The sequence below is a fragment of the Salvelinus sp. IW2-2015 genome, linkage group LG13 (genome assembly GCF_002910315.2).
Source record: "Salvelinus sp. IW2-2015 linkage group LG13, ASM291031v2, whole genome shotgun sequence".
In the NCBI taxonomy this organism is placed as follows: Eukaryota; Metazoa; Chordata; class Actinopteri; order Salmoniformes; family Salmonidae; genus Salvelinus; species Salvelinus sp. IW2-2015.
In genome coordinates this window covers 25,803,723-25,817,625 of record NC_036853.1, presented here as the reverse complement: position 1 = coordinate 25,817,625, position 13,903 = coordinate 25,803,723, and the positions used below count along the sequence as shown (strand labels likewise).

The 13,903-nt window shown below is 40.1% G+C and overlaps 1 protein-coding gene across 1 annotated transcript in view; it reads left to right on the top strand.

Annotated features, from left to right (window-relative positions):
- Positions 1-13,667, top strand: part of LOC111972360 (transforming growth factor beta receptor type 3) — a 145,441-nt gene extending 131,774 nt beyond the window's left edge. Inside the window, exon 17 of the mRNA XM_023999387.2 lies at positions 6,381-13,667. Coding sequence (XP_023855155.1) covers positions 6,381-6,502 — 122 coding nt within the window. The 3' untranslated portion in view covers positions 6,503-13,667. The remainder of the gene's footprint in view (positions 1-6,380) is intronic.
- The last annotated feature ends 236 nt before the right edge of the window (positions 13,668-13,903 follow it).

The window sequence follows — 13,903 nt, the reverse complement described above, 5'->3', positions numbered from 1 at the left end:
TGCACAAAGTAGACTTGCTAAAACTATAGTATGTTAACAAGAAATTTGTGGAGTGGTTGAAAAACAAGTTTTAATGACTCCAACCTAAGTATAGGTAAACCTCCGACTACAACTGTATATCTACAGTAGCTGTCCGATAACACATTCTGATGGAATGGCTTTCCCTGCACTTTGTAAAAACCCGGAGTGCATTGAGTGAATATTGGTAAAATATCTTGGTTCCTTTCTAAGCATAGCAATGTAGAGGACTCTGACCACAAAATAGGTGAAGTGAACTGGCAAAAGAGTTGAGTCCTCATTCAAAGGCAAGTGCAGTGTGAATACAAACATGTATTCTTTGGGGTGGGGGGATTACCCCAGAATTCACTTTAAAGAGGACTGAGATAAATTATTTTAAAGAGGACTATGTGTGAAAACACCCTTAGTCTCTTATTGATATCAATGCATGACTAAGTGAAAATTCAAATGATGATTTACCCCTTAGAGTCCTACTAGGAGGCGAACTGACTTTGTTATTGAAGTTTTCTTAGAGAGAGAATGGCCACAGAGAAGATAAGTTAAAGAGAGCTGAGGCCTTTTGTGTTTGAAAGCCCATGCAGGGTTCTGTGTGTATATGGACTGTGTTTAGCTGGAGCTCTTTGGCAACGCTGCTCTGTCAAACATTAGAGCAGAGAGAGAGAGAGAGAGATGAGGGGTCTGAAAGAGGGAACCAGACAGGCTGTGGGCCCAGAGCCACGCAACACACACACACCAGGGGAGGCTCCTCAGGGGAGGAACKTCTTCCTCAGTGAATTTCAGAAAATTAAAATAGTCAAACATTAAACAWTTTGCAGCATGAACTGACATGGTTTCCACCCAATTCAAAGGATTAGAGAATGAATCTAGTACTAAAAGCATAAGCTACAGCTAGCTAGCACTGCAGTGCATGAAATGTGGTGAGTAGTTTACTCAGAGGGAGAAAGACAATACAGTGGTTTCACCTTTTAAAAGTTGTCATACTGCAGCACACRTTGCTGCAGCATTCTGTGGCACATTATTTAATAGTCAGTCATTTTTTCTGTTAATGCAAGTTAGTGCTAGTTTGACCACCAGAGGGGATCTTTGAGAAGCATTTGATAAATTCTCAGGTAATGCCAGAAGACTAAAACCTTTTTTGTAATACCATAGTATATAGGATAGATMTTAAGAAATGTGGCATAATTAATTTGATTAATATTATGGTGTTTCTAAAAAATGAAACCCTCTGTAGTTAGTTCTGTAAATCAGTGATATTTATTCCCATAGTAATATGGATCCATAACTAAATCAACATCTGTATTTTGAAAGAGTATTTGTATCATTATTTTATTATCGAAAGCATAATGCATTATGGGGCGGCAGGTAGCCTAGTGGTTAGAGTGTTGGACTTGTAACCGAAAGTTTGCTAGATCGAATCTCCGAGCTGACAAGGTAAAAATCTGTCGCTCTGCCCCTGAACAAGGCAGTTAACCCACTGTTCCTAGGCAGTCATTGAAAATAAGAATTTGTTCTTAACTGACTTACCTAGTTAAATAAAGGTTAAAAAATAAATAAATAAAGATGTTGATGAAGAAATACTGTAATCACAGTCAGAAGACAGTTGAAGACACTTGCTTGCATGGAATTATGGAAAGGCTCAGTAAGAAATCTTTTTTATATATATATATATATATATATATATATATTTTTTTTTTTTTTACGTATAATGAGTGCTCTAACCCCCCCCCTGCGGTGATCTGGAGCAATGAAGCCGTGATGCCGTGGTACCTCTAAGTCCCGCTGCGTAAGCTCGCAACTTTTAAAGGAAGAACCACTGTGTTGAACAGTTTTGAACAAATTGAGAGAGAGAGAGCTAAACTCAGCAACAAAATAAACTCCTCTCATTGTCAACTGCATTTATTTTCAGCAAACTTAACATGTGTAAATATTTGTATGAACATAACAAGATTCAACAACTGAGACATAAACTGTTCCACAGACATGTGACTGAACAAGAAATGGAATAATGTGGTCTTCTGAACAAGGGGTGTCAAAATCAAAAGTAACGGTCAGTATCTGGTGTGCCACCAGCTGCATTAAGTACTGCAGTGCATCTCCTCCTCATGGACTGCACCAGATTGCCAGTTCTTGCTGTGAGATGTTACCCCACTCTTCCACCAAGGCAACTGCAAGTTCCCGGACATTTCTGGGGGAATGGCCTAGCCCTCACCCTCCAATCCAACAGGTCCCAGACGTGCTCAATGGGATTGAGATCCGGGCTCTTCGCTGGCCATCGAGACCATCGACACAGGATGAGCCTGCAGGAAGGGTACCACATGAGGGAGGAGATGTCTTCCCTGTAACGCACAGCGTTGAGATTGCCCGCAATGACAACAAGCTCAGTCCGATGATGCTGTGACACACCGCCCCAGACCATGACGGGCCCTCCACCTCCAAATCGATCATAAGCTCATTCCTTCGAAGGATAAACGCGAATCCGACCGTCACCCTTGGTGAGACAAAACCACGACTCGTCAGTGAAGAGCACTTTTTGCCAGTCCTGTCTGGTCCAGCGATGGTGGGTTTGTGCCCATATGCGACGTTGTTGCCGGTGATGTCTGGTGAGGACCTGCCTTACAACAGACCTACAAGCCCTCAGTCCAGCCTCTGAGCCTATTGCGGACAGTCTGACAGCTGATGGAGGGTTGTGCCTTCCTGGTGTAACTCGGGCAGCTGTTGTTGCCATCCTGTACCTGTCCCACAGGTGTGATGTTCAGATGTACCGATCCTGTGCAGGTGTTGTTACACGTGGTCTGCCACTGCGAGGACGATCAGCTGTCCGCCCTGTCTCCTGTAGCACTGTCTTAGCGTCTCACAGTACGGACATTGCAATTTATTGCCCTGGCCACATATGCAGCCTCTCATGCCTCCTTCAGCATGCCTAAGGCACGTTCACGCAGATGAGCAGGGACCCTGGGCAGCTTTCTTTTGGTGTTTTCAGAGTCAGTAGAAAGGCCTCTTTAGTGTCCTAGGTTTTCATAACTGTGACCTTAATTGCCTACCGTCTGGAAGCTGTTAGTGTCTTAGCTACGTTCCACAGGTGCATGTTCATTAATTGTTTATGGTTCATTGAACAAGCATGGGAAACAGTGTTTAAACCCTTTACAATGAAGATCTGTGAAGTTATTTMGATTTTTACGAATTATCTTTGAAAGATAGGGTCCTGTCAAAGGGACGTTTCTTTTTTTGCTGCGTTTATATTTCATTGTATATATATTTTTCACTACTTAGCTAGCGTCAAATGCAGCTAGCTAGTTTAGCCTACTCAAACACCCGGATCAAACAGAGAGGGTAGCTATGTTAGCTAGCTGGATATGGCTATCCAACACTGGAACTTTTCCAAGTCATGGTGGTTTTATCAATTTATTGCCACCGGGGCCCGCCGGTGTAACTGCTAGACTGCTTGCTGCTGACTGTACACTGCACTGCATGATTGTAGCGGGTTTACTAACGCGTTAGTTATAGTAACTACAGTATGTAACAACGATGTAGACTGTGTAGCCGTTAGCGGTCATGATATGAAGGTTTGGCATGGAACCTTTTTTTCTGCTGGTCACAGACAGCTGATGTGTTGTGCTCTGGTCCACAAATGAAAGGAAAAGGTGAGAGGAGGAGAGCACATAGATAGATYTGAGAAGGAATTATATATACAACGAGCTGTTTGTATGTGGCTGCTATGAAAGTGAACTGTGTTTGCGTGTGATTAGGAGTGTATTCATTGCTCCGATTCTGTTGAAAAACGCTTCTTAAATGGAAGCAAACAGAATGAAACGGGGATAAACATACCTCAATTTGTCCAATAAGCTCTTCTTTGCAACTGTTGGACTAATGATTACACCTTAAGTCTGCTAGATGCAGGCAAGAGTGAGCAAGGTGGTATTGAAAGTGTCACTCTCTGTCACCTTGATTACTAAAAATTCTCTCGACCTGTGCACCTACATTGTACATTTTCATTCATTTGGCTAGGTTGTAGCAACCTCATTTTGGGTACAAGGAAAATTCCAGTATCATGTAGTAGCCTAAACCTATCAATGTTACATTGAGCTGGGGGAATGGAAATGAACGACAGTCATCCAATTTGCTGTAATAGAAATAAGGCCATGTTCATCAAAAAAATAATCATCCTCCCTCATCTGAAATGACACCGATTGCCACTGACACACACACACATACACACACGCAAAACATAAATTACAGTAATACCCAAACACAGGACCACTTCAGAAACCAACAAAGATCAATATGGTAGCTTTAGTCTGTATCCCAAATGACACACTATTKACTTTATAGCAGTGGTCACCAACCGGTCAATTGCTATCGAATGGTCGATCTCCAAGCCATTCCTAGTCAATCACCAAACATTTCTGTAAAAAAAATGGTTAATGTAAAAAAAAAAAAACGATAAAGCCTAGAGTTCCATTTTTAAAATTTGTTTCACACTGTTGGCGGTAGGTGCTCTTGATTCAGCAGCCCTAGRGCCGGAAAGGCGAAGTGTTCCCATCATGTGTCTGAAAGTAGAACTCCGCCTACCCGACAGCCCCAGAGAGCAAATCAAGTGCTCTTATAGGACTACCACTGGCCAATCAGATTGCTCAGATCACCGTGTCTGCACAGTTTCCTCAAGCCATAGACTGAAAAAAGAAGCCTCGAATGCACAGCAAAGTTGATACCTTTTAAAACCATGACTAGAGAGAGACTCAACGAATACAGCAAAGAGCTGCTGTTTTTATGATTAAGTTCCAGTTTTAAGTTATTATTCAGCATTGTCAACACTTTGTTCAACACTTTTTTTATAAGCCATAAAATGTGCATTCTGCCTACTTCCACTCACGCTACAACCAGCACTGCAGCTGCAWTGAATGAGTATAGCAAAGTCTTCCAATGAGCTTGTTGTTATTGTTAGCGGCTTGTGACTTTTTAAATATCGAAGAATATTWAACTTTCTCTGGTCATAGGAGTTATGCAGTACGACTTGAGTTTTGGCATCAGCTGGAAGACTGTCCCCTTTTCTCAGCGGAGGGAGAGCGGATGGACGGTGAGTTGGGTGAGAGGRAGCCTCACAGCTGCTCCCCCTTCTCTCAGACTGACCATCAGATGCAGGCCATCAGTCCAGTAAACACATTTTAAGCAAATTATTATGCTCACTCAGCAGTGCCTCACAAGTAACACAACAAATGATCTATTACCAGTGTGATCATATACCTACATTTTTGTTACATTTTATTTCAAATTGGTCTGAGAAGAACAACATTGGCTGGGCAATTCAAGCYTAGCTAATATGCAGTGATAATGTATTGGGCCTATAGCTTAGTGCACAAACCTCATTGCTACAGAACTGTTGGTTAATTGGTTAATGTTTCATAGGCTTATATTTTATAAGTCATGTTTAAGACAGATCTGAGTGGTAGATCTCGGCTTGCTTTTTGACTCAAAGTGATCTTGACTCAGAAAAGGTTGGTGGCTACTGCTTTATAGTGTACCACTTTTCACCAGGACTAATCCTGTATGGTCCTCACTAAGCTATGCAGGAAGGAAGACAGCTCAGCTTGCAAACAAACAACGGACGGAGTGCATTTTAATACCAGAAGCACAGTGTGCCAGATATGTAAAACAAACACAGGGCTTTTTTCAGATGCCTTCAGTTTCCAGTTAGACAAGCTTTTCAAACAAATGGAAGCATTTTTATTTGCCTCCTAACTTTCTGTCTCCAGCTCTGTAAGCCCAGGAATCTACAAGCGGGAATGCTCATTTAAACACAGAACAATAATCAAGTCAGTGGTTTGAGATCCAGGCAGAAGGCCTCTGTCTCATGTTTATTATGCTACATCTGCTAAAGCTATGCTAATTGCTTGCAGATAAGAGGGGAGAGCTGGACTGAGAAACCTCAATTCAGTTCTTTCCATTTGAGACACTCCGCTTTGATTGGCTGAGTCGTTGTGTGTTAGGCGACTGTTGCTTTCACTTAACAACAAATCCCAGTGAAGTGATGGTCACCACATGGGACAACCAGTATCACTGGGAGAACTAAGGAGATTCATTTAAACATCAGTCTTACCAGATTGAGCCTGTGGCCTCTAGATAACAAGACATCTTGAATAAATGGCACAGAAGAACATAGCTGAAATTTGTATAAATGTCATGTATTGCATCAACCCTTATCTCTCTCTCTCTTTCCCTCTCTCCCCCTTCCCTCCCTCACGCAATCTTCTCTCACTCTTCTCTGTTTTTTTACTTCTCTCCCTCTCTCTCTATTTTTTTTGCTCTTCCTCCCCTTTCTCCCACACCCCTCTCTCTCTTCCCAACCCTTCCCCCTCCATATCCAGGTGATACAGCTGGCCGACAGCAGGCCCAGAAGCCCCAGCCCCCAGCCTCAGAGAACAGCAGTGCGGCCCACAGTATTGGCAGCACACAAAGCACGCCCTGTTCCAGCAGCAGCACAGCGTAGCCTTGGGGCCAGTCCGGGGCCAGCGGAGAAGGAGAGCCCCCCACCCCTCTGCAGGGCCACAGGAAGGGCCACACGGGTCACAGGGAACTGGGTTTGCTAACATTTGTTTCCCCGCTCGATGAAAGGAATTCTTTTGGGATGCTTTGTGAAAACAAAGAAGAAGAATGTATTAGAAAAGAAGACAAAAAAACAACAAAAGGATTTTGTAAGAAAGAAAAAAAAATACCTGATGTTGCTGGTTAAATTCGATGTGTACCATTTTATTTCAACACAAGTCGTTAAGGTTTTGTGACAGAGCTACTGTACTGGAAGGACTGGTCTGAAGGGGAAATAGTACTAATACCACAGAAAGGCAACAAGGCCTCACATCTCTAGAGCAATAGAACTCTAGCTACAGACAAGAAACAACTGTTAGTGAAATACCAGACTTTTTTTCTTATCCAAATGCTGCTTTTTCTGCAACCACAACAGAGAATTTTGTTTTGACCTTAAATGTCTAGTTTAAGCTGTAAACAAGCTAGTGTACACCAATAGCACTGGAGACAGTAAAGCTGCCTGTCTGCACACACCATCTGTGGGTGTTAGCAAGATTAGTGAGAGGAACAACATGGCCGTCAACCAGAGTGCCTGTTAACCCCTATCAATATGCTATATAAATAAGAGATGCTACCTCCTATCCACATGCTATAGGAGATAGTCAAATCAACTAGTTGAATCAGAGAGCAATAGTGTGAGAAGGAGCCTCTCAGCAGTCTCTTTTCCCCTCAAAGCCAGATAGAGTAAAGCATCCTGCCATGTGCTATTAATCACTTGGAATCTGAAAGGACTTAATAACCAAGCAAGATATATACATAGATAGATACCAAGAAATGTGAAAGACAAAAGTAATGTGAAAGATATCTTGATGAACCCTGTTTGCAAGCCAGCTGGTCATGACAATCGGTCAGGACTTTGGCAACGCATCCGTCTAAACATACTGTTACAACATTAATGACAAAGTATCAGCGGTGTGCATTTGGTCATATTGAGTGATGATTGCTTTGCAGTCCTTAGTCTCAAGTTTGATTGGTGTTACACAGCTTGGCTTTCGGCAGTATGGGTTCCTCTTATACTATATAAAAACAGCCATTGTAAAGCTATATATATATTTTTGCAACTATTGTAAATAATCTAAAATGTTATAAGGAGACAGTCCAAATATAATGTGCAAGGTTGTGTGCATTAGAAGCCTTATGCATATTATGTTTTTAAGTAAAACATGGTAAAGTGGCTATGTTTGGCCAGTATTCCCATATATACTATAATGTTTTATGTTTGTATCCACTGTGAGGTAACTAAAATGCTACATGCTGCAGTGTTGGATCATAAATATATACAGTATTGTAATTGGGCATTACATTTGGGGCACAGTAATTGGGCATTACATTTAAACCACAAAAACAACGTGCCATTCTATCTGGGTCCGACACCACTAGACCTTCAGCTGTTTTCATTCTGATTGTACATAATAATGTTGTACACAATTTCATACCAACATTTACATTTTTCAAAGCAAATAATTGAGAACCTGATATAGTTGAGATTGTGGAATGAAAATATAAGCCAAAATTAGTCATTGTCTGGTTTTGCTGTTCTAATGTTCAGTAAATCATACTCAGATTCTCAATTTAAGTTTATTTTCTGTATGTGATAAATACATTGTCAATCTTACTCACCAGGGCATGAAATAGTTCAACGTTGCAATATACTGGCGCCATCTTGTAATCTTAATGGTGTACTTGTTCCGACAAACATTCCACATCCTGATTAATTACGCTCTGGTGTCATGTTCAAAATGTATTGTTTCTCTCTGTGTTTATAGACATATTTATTTTATTTTTATTTTACTTTTATTTAACTAGGCAAGTCAGTTAAGAACAAATTCTTATTTTCAATGACGGCCTAGGAACAGTGGGTTAACTGCCTTCTTCAGGGGCAGAACGACAGATTTTTACCTTGTCAGCTCGGGGATTCGATTTTGCAACCTTTCGGTCACTAGTCCAACGCTCTAAKCACTAGGTTACCTGCCGCCCCAGTATGGGCACTTAGATGTACATAATTGTACTACTATGGCTGACCCTGTAAAACAACACATTTCACTACACCTATTCGGTATATGTGACAATACAACATGTTTTTTTTTTTATGTCATGTGCCATGCTAATGTAAAGCCAAAAGAGTCCCACCGTCATAGAATCCATGAATGTTCTCTGGTGTGCCTTTACTTTTAGTATTTGGGGGGTTTGAATAGAAATATCTTTTTTTAGGAGAAAAGGGATGGTTTGTACTAATTTGACTTTGTTTGGGCGTGTAAAAGAAAACCCAATTCATTAAGTAAACGTAATTTGCGTTAGAGCCAACTTTTATGTGTTAAGTGTTTAATCTCAAAGCTTTGAGCCTGTGTTGTATGTAGACATGTGTAGCTGTCGCCACAGAAGAAAACAGAGTATAAATATATTTGTGGATAAAATTATATATATTTGAAAGTATTTACCTAGAGACAATCTATTGTTGACTCTTTGAGTACTGTGAATTTTTTTGTGTTGTGCTCTTTCTATTTTTCATAAATGTACATACAGTGCATTTGGAAAGTATTCAGACCCCTTCCCCTTTTTCACAATATGTTACTTTACAACCTTATTCTAAAATGTATTAAATATATTTTTCCCTTCTCAATCTACACACAATACCCCATTATGACAAAGCGAAAATACGTTTTTAGATTTTTTTGCAAATTTATAAAAAACATATGTATTCAGGCCCTTTGCTATGAGACTCGAAAATTGAGCTCAGGGGCACCCTGTTTCCATTGATCATCCTTCAGATGTTTCTACAACTTGATTGGAGTCCACCAGTGGTAAATTCAATTGATTGGACATGATCTGGAAAGGCACACACCTGTCTATATAAGGTTTTTTGACCGTGCAATTGACCGTGCATGACCGAGCAAAAAACAAGTCATGAGGTCGAAGGAATTGTGCGTAGAGCTCCGAGACAGGTTTGCGTCGAGGCACAGATCTGGGGAAGGGTACCAAAGAATTTCTGCAGCATTGAAGGTCCCCAAGAACACAGTGGCCTCCATCATTCTTAAATGGAAGAAGTTTAGAACCACCAGGACTCTTCTTAGAGCTGGCCGCCCGGCCAAACTGAGCAATCGGGGGAGAATGGCCTTGGTCAGGGAGGTGACCAAGAACCCGATTGTCACTCTGACAGAGCTCTAGAGTTCCTCTGTGAAGATGGGGGAACCTTCCAGAAGGACAACTATCTCTGCAACACTCCACCAATCAGGCCTTTATGGTAGAGTGGCCAGATGGAAGCCACTCCTCAGTGAAAGGCACATGACAGCCTGCTTGGAATTTGCCAAAAGGCCATAAGAAACAAGATTCTTTGGTCTGATGAAACCAAGATTGAACTCTTTGGCCTGAATGCCAAGCATCACGTCTGGAGGAAAACTGGCACCATCCCTACGGTGATGCATGGTGGTGGCAGCATCATGCTGTGGGGATGTTTTTCAGCGGCAGGAACTATGAAACTAGTCAGGATCGAGGGAAAGATGAACGGAGCAAAGTACAGAGTGATCCTTGTTTAAAATCTGCTCCAGAGCGCTCAGGACCTCAGACAGGCGAACGTTCCCCTTCCAACAGGACAATGACCCTGAGCACACAGCAAAGACAACGCAGGACTGGCTCCGGGACAAGTCTCTGAATGTCCTTGAGGGGCCCGGACTTGAACCCAATCAAACATCTTTGCATAGACCTGAAAATAGCTYTGCAGCGATGCTCCCCATCTAACCTCACAGCTTGAGAGGATCTGCAGAGAAGAATGGGAGAAACTCCCAAATACAGGTGTGCCAATCTTGTAGCGTAATACCCAAGACCCAATGCTGTAATCGCTGCCAAAGGGGCTTCCACTAAATATTGAGTAAAGGGTCTGAATACTTATGTAAATGTGATATTTCTAAAAACCTGTTTTTGCGTTGTCATTATGGGGTATTTTGTGTAGATTGATCAGGATTTTTAAATCCATTTTAGAATAAGGCTGTAACGTAACAAAATGTAGAAAAAGTCAAGGCGTCTGAATACTCTCCTAAGGCACTATATATTACTTTATATATTTCTGTTTCAAAAAATATATATATAAATATTAGCAATTTTCTTCATGTGATGTTTTGATTTTTAGATKATTTCCAAACCCAATAGTTCTCACTCCGTGTTGAATTTGGTTCCATTGACTACCTTAAAAGGATTCTGCTTTTAATGAATTTGTTCTATGTAAACATAGAGACGATTAGATATTGTATAGCATTACAAAAGTAATATATTTGAAACCCACATCTTACATATGAACACAAATGTGACATTATTGATAATATATAAGTAAGCAAGACTAAAGTGCTATATAAACACAATGGAATAGTAGTATAACCTTGTATTTCCATAAATCAAAAGATCAGATTTTCTGTATAGTCTGTTCCTATCACATATTCATCTGTCGTATTACAGGTTTAGTTGTGTTCATACTCTCTGAACTCTGGTCTTAGTCAATGTCTTGTTCTGTGATTGTGCCAGAAAAGTTTTTCCTTTTTTTGTTTTAGCTATAGTGTATGTGAGTTCTCTCTGAAATGTTGCTTTCTCTAGTGGAATGGCAGTCTTCACCATTCATCATTTGCATTGATAACATTCCTGTAGTTCACTGGCTTTTCTTACCGACTGCGTGACGGTTACCCATGAACCTGTCTCCTCCTTTTATCTCCTCCCTGTCTAACGGGGTACAGGAGGTTGAGGACCTTCATATTCCCATTATTGTCCAAATACCTATGAAGAGGAATAACCTCCCTGTAGGAAGTTCCATCTGAAATTACACTTTATGAATTTGGATTTCGATTAGACATTGTATTTGTAAGTTAAGATTGCAAATCACTGTTAGTAAATCTTACAGTGATACAGTATTGTGCAAAGTAGCACAGGGGAGGTTTGCTGGTTACAGCCAACCTGTAAGAGGGGCCCCACTTTCATACAGTACATAATAACAAATTGTATTGCTTTAGTTGTTTGAACCCTTTATCAACGTTTATCTACCTCATGTTGTGAGTTTGTGTGTGTGTGCTGAATGTGWATGAATATGTATGTACTTGTGTGAGAGAAAAAGAGAGAGAGTTGTGTTCTACTATTTAATATGTTGTAATAGTTGAAAGGGCCCTGTTTTTCTGTARAATGCCTTCAGAAAGTATTCATACCCCTTAACTTATTCCACATTTTGTTGTGTTACAGCCTGAATTCAAAATGGATTAAATATATTTTTATTCTACACACAATACCACCATATTGACAAAGTGAAAACATGTTTTTAGAAATGTTATCAAATTTATTGAAAATGAAATACAGAAATATTACCTTTGGCAGTGATTACAGCTGTGAGCCTTTATGGGTAAGTCTATAAGAGCTTTCCACACCTTGATGGTGCTAAATTTGCCAATTTTTTATTTTCAACATTCTTCAAGCTCTGTCAAATTGGTTGTTGATCATTGCTAGACAATAATGTTCAGGTCTTGCCATAGTTTTTCAAGTAGATTTAAGTCAAAACTGTAAGTCGGCCACTCAGGAACATTCACTGTCTTCTTGGTAAGCAACTCCAGTGTAGATTTGGCCTTGTGTTTTAGGTTATTGTCCTGCTGAAGGGTGAATTCGTCTCCCAGTGTCTGGTGAAAAACAGACTGAACCAGGTTTTCTTCAAGGATTTTGCCTCTTAGCTATCCTGAAAAACTCCCCAGTCCTTAACGATTACAAGCATACTCGTATTATGATGCAGCCACCAKTATGGTTGAACATATGGAGAGTGGTACTCCGTAATGTGTTCTATTGGATATTGCCCCAAACATAACACTTTGTATTCAGGGCAATTTTTAGCAGTGTTACTTTAGTGCCTTGTTGCAAACATGATGCATATTTTGGAATATTTTTATTTTTGATAAGGCTTCCTTATTTTCATTATGTTAGTATTGTGGAGTACCTACAATGTTGTTGATCCATCATTCTTTTTCTCCTATCACAGCCATTATACTCTTAACTGTTTTACATCCACTTTTGACCTCAATGGTGAAATCCCTGAGCGGTTTATGTATCATTGTAGTGACTGGGTGTATTGATACACCATCCAGAGTGTAACTAATAACTTCACCATGCTCAACGGGATATTCAAGTTCTATTTTTTTTCTCCCAATGGGTGCCCTTTGTGAGCCATTGGCAAACTTCCCTGGTCTTTGTGGTTGAATCTGTTTGAAATTCACTTACAGATAGTTGTATGTGTGGGGTACAGACATGGGGTAGTCATTAAAATATAATTTGAAACATTATTGCACACAGAGTGAGTCCATGCTACTTATTATGTGACTTGTTAATCACATTTAACCTCCTAAACTTATTTAGGCTTGCGATAACAAAAGGGTTGAATACTTATTGACTCAAGACATTTCATCTTTTCATTTTTAATGAATTTGTAAAAGATTCTAAAAACATAGATCACTTTGACATTATGGGGTATTGTGTGGAGGCCAATGACCCAAAAAATATATAAGCAATTTAAAATTCAGGCTGTAACACGACAAAATGTGGGAAAAGTAAATGGTGTGCATACTTTCTGAAGACCCTYTATATGTTCAATTCTAAAATCTTTAAAACCTTTCCACAATTTGATAGTCAATGTACTGTAGATGCCCTCTCCCTACCATTGGTCAGTTGGCTGTAGGGCAGCAGGTAGCCTAGCAGTTAGAGCATTGGGATAATAACCGAAAGGTTGCTGGTTTGAAAACTTGAATATGTTGATGTGCCCTTGAGCAAGGCACTTATCGCTAACATTTGCTCCACTCCAGTGGTGCCATACTACTATGGTTGACCGTTTAAAACTGCACCTTTCTGGTGTATGTGACAATAAAATAAAACATTTTGTAGTTTCATAACACAACCAAAGAAGTCCCTTCTCAAATGCTAGTCGAAATACCCTTCTTCTCAAAGCTATTTCTTAATACGATTTTTGTTTTGCAAATCTTTTTGTAAGTAAAATATGCTGTAAATATGCATGATATTTTGTATCCACAATTGTATACCCAATAAATTCTTATAATCCTTCATACCTTGTTCGGTCTGTTTCTTGTCTTCCTCTGATTAAACAATTCTTCTTATGTTTCTATCAAGCGGCKAATTTGTAAAATAACATCAGGCCTAATGAATGTTGATGAGAACGAAGCCATATATGCTTCATTCTGTACCTTACTTAGTCATTATCTCACCCAGAACAGTGTAGATATCCCTATTCCTGTGGGCCTTGTCTTATACTAATGAGTTGTAGTAATGATGTGTTAGGTTT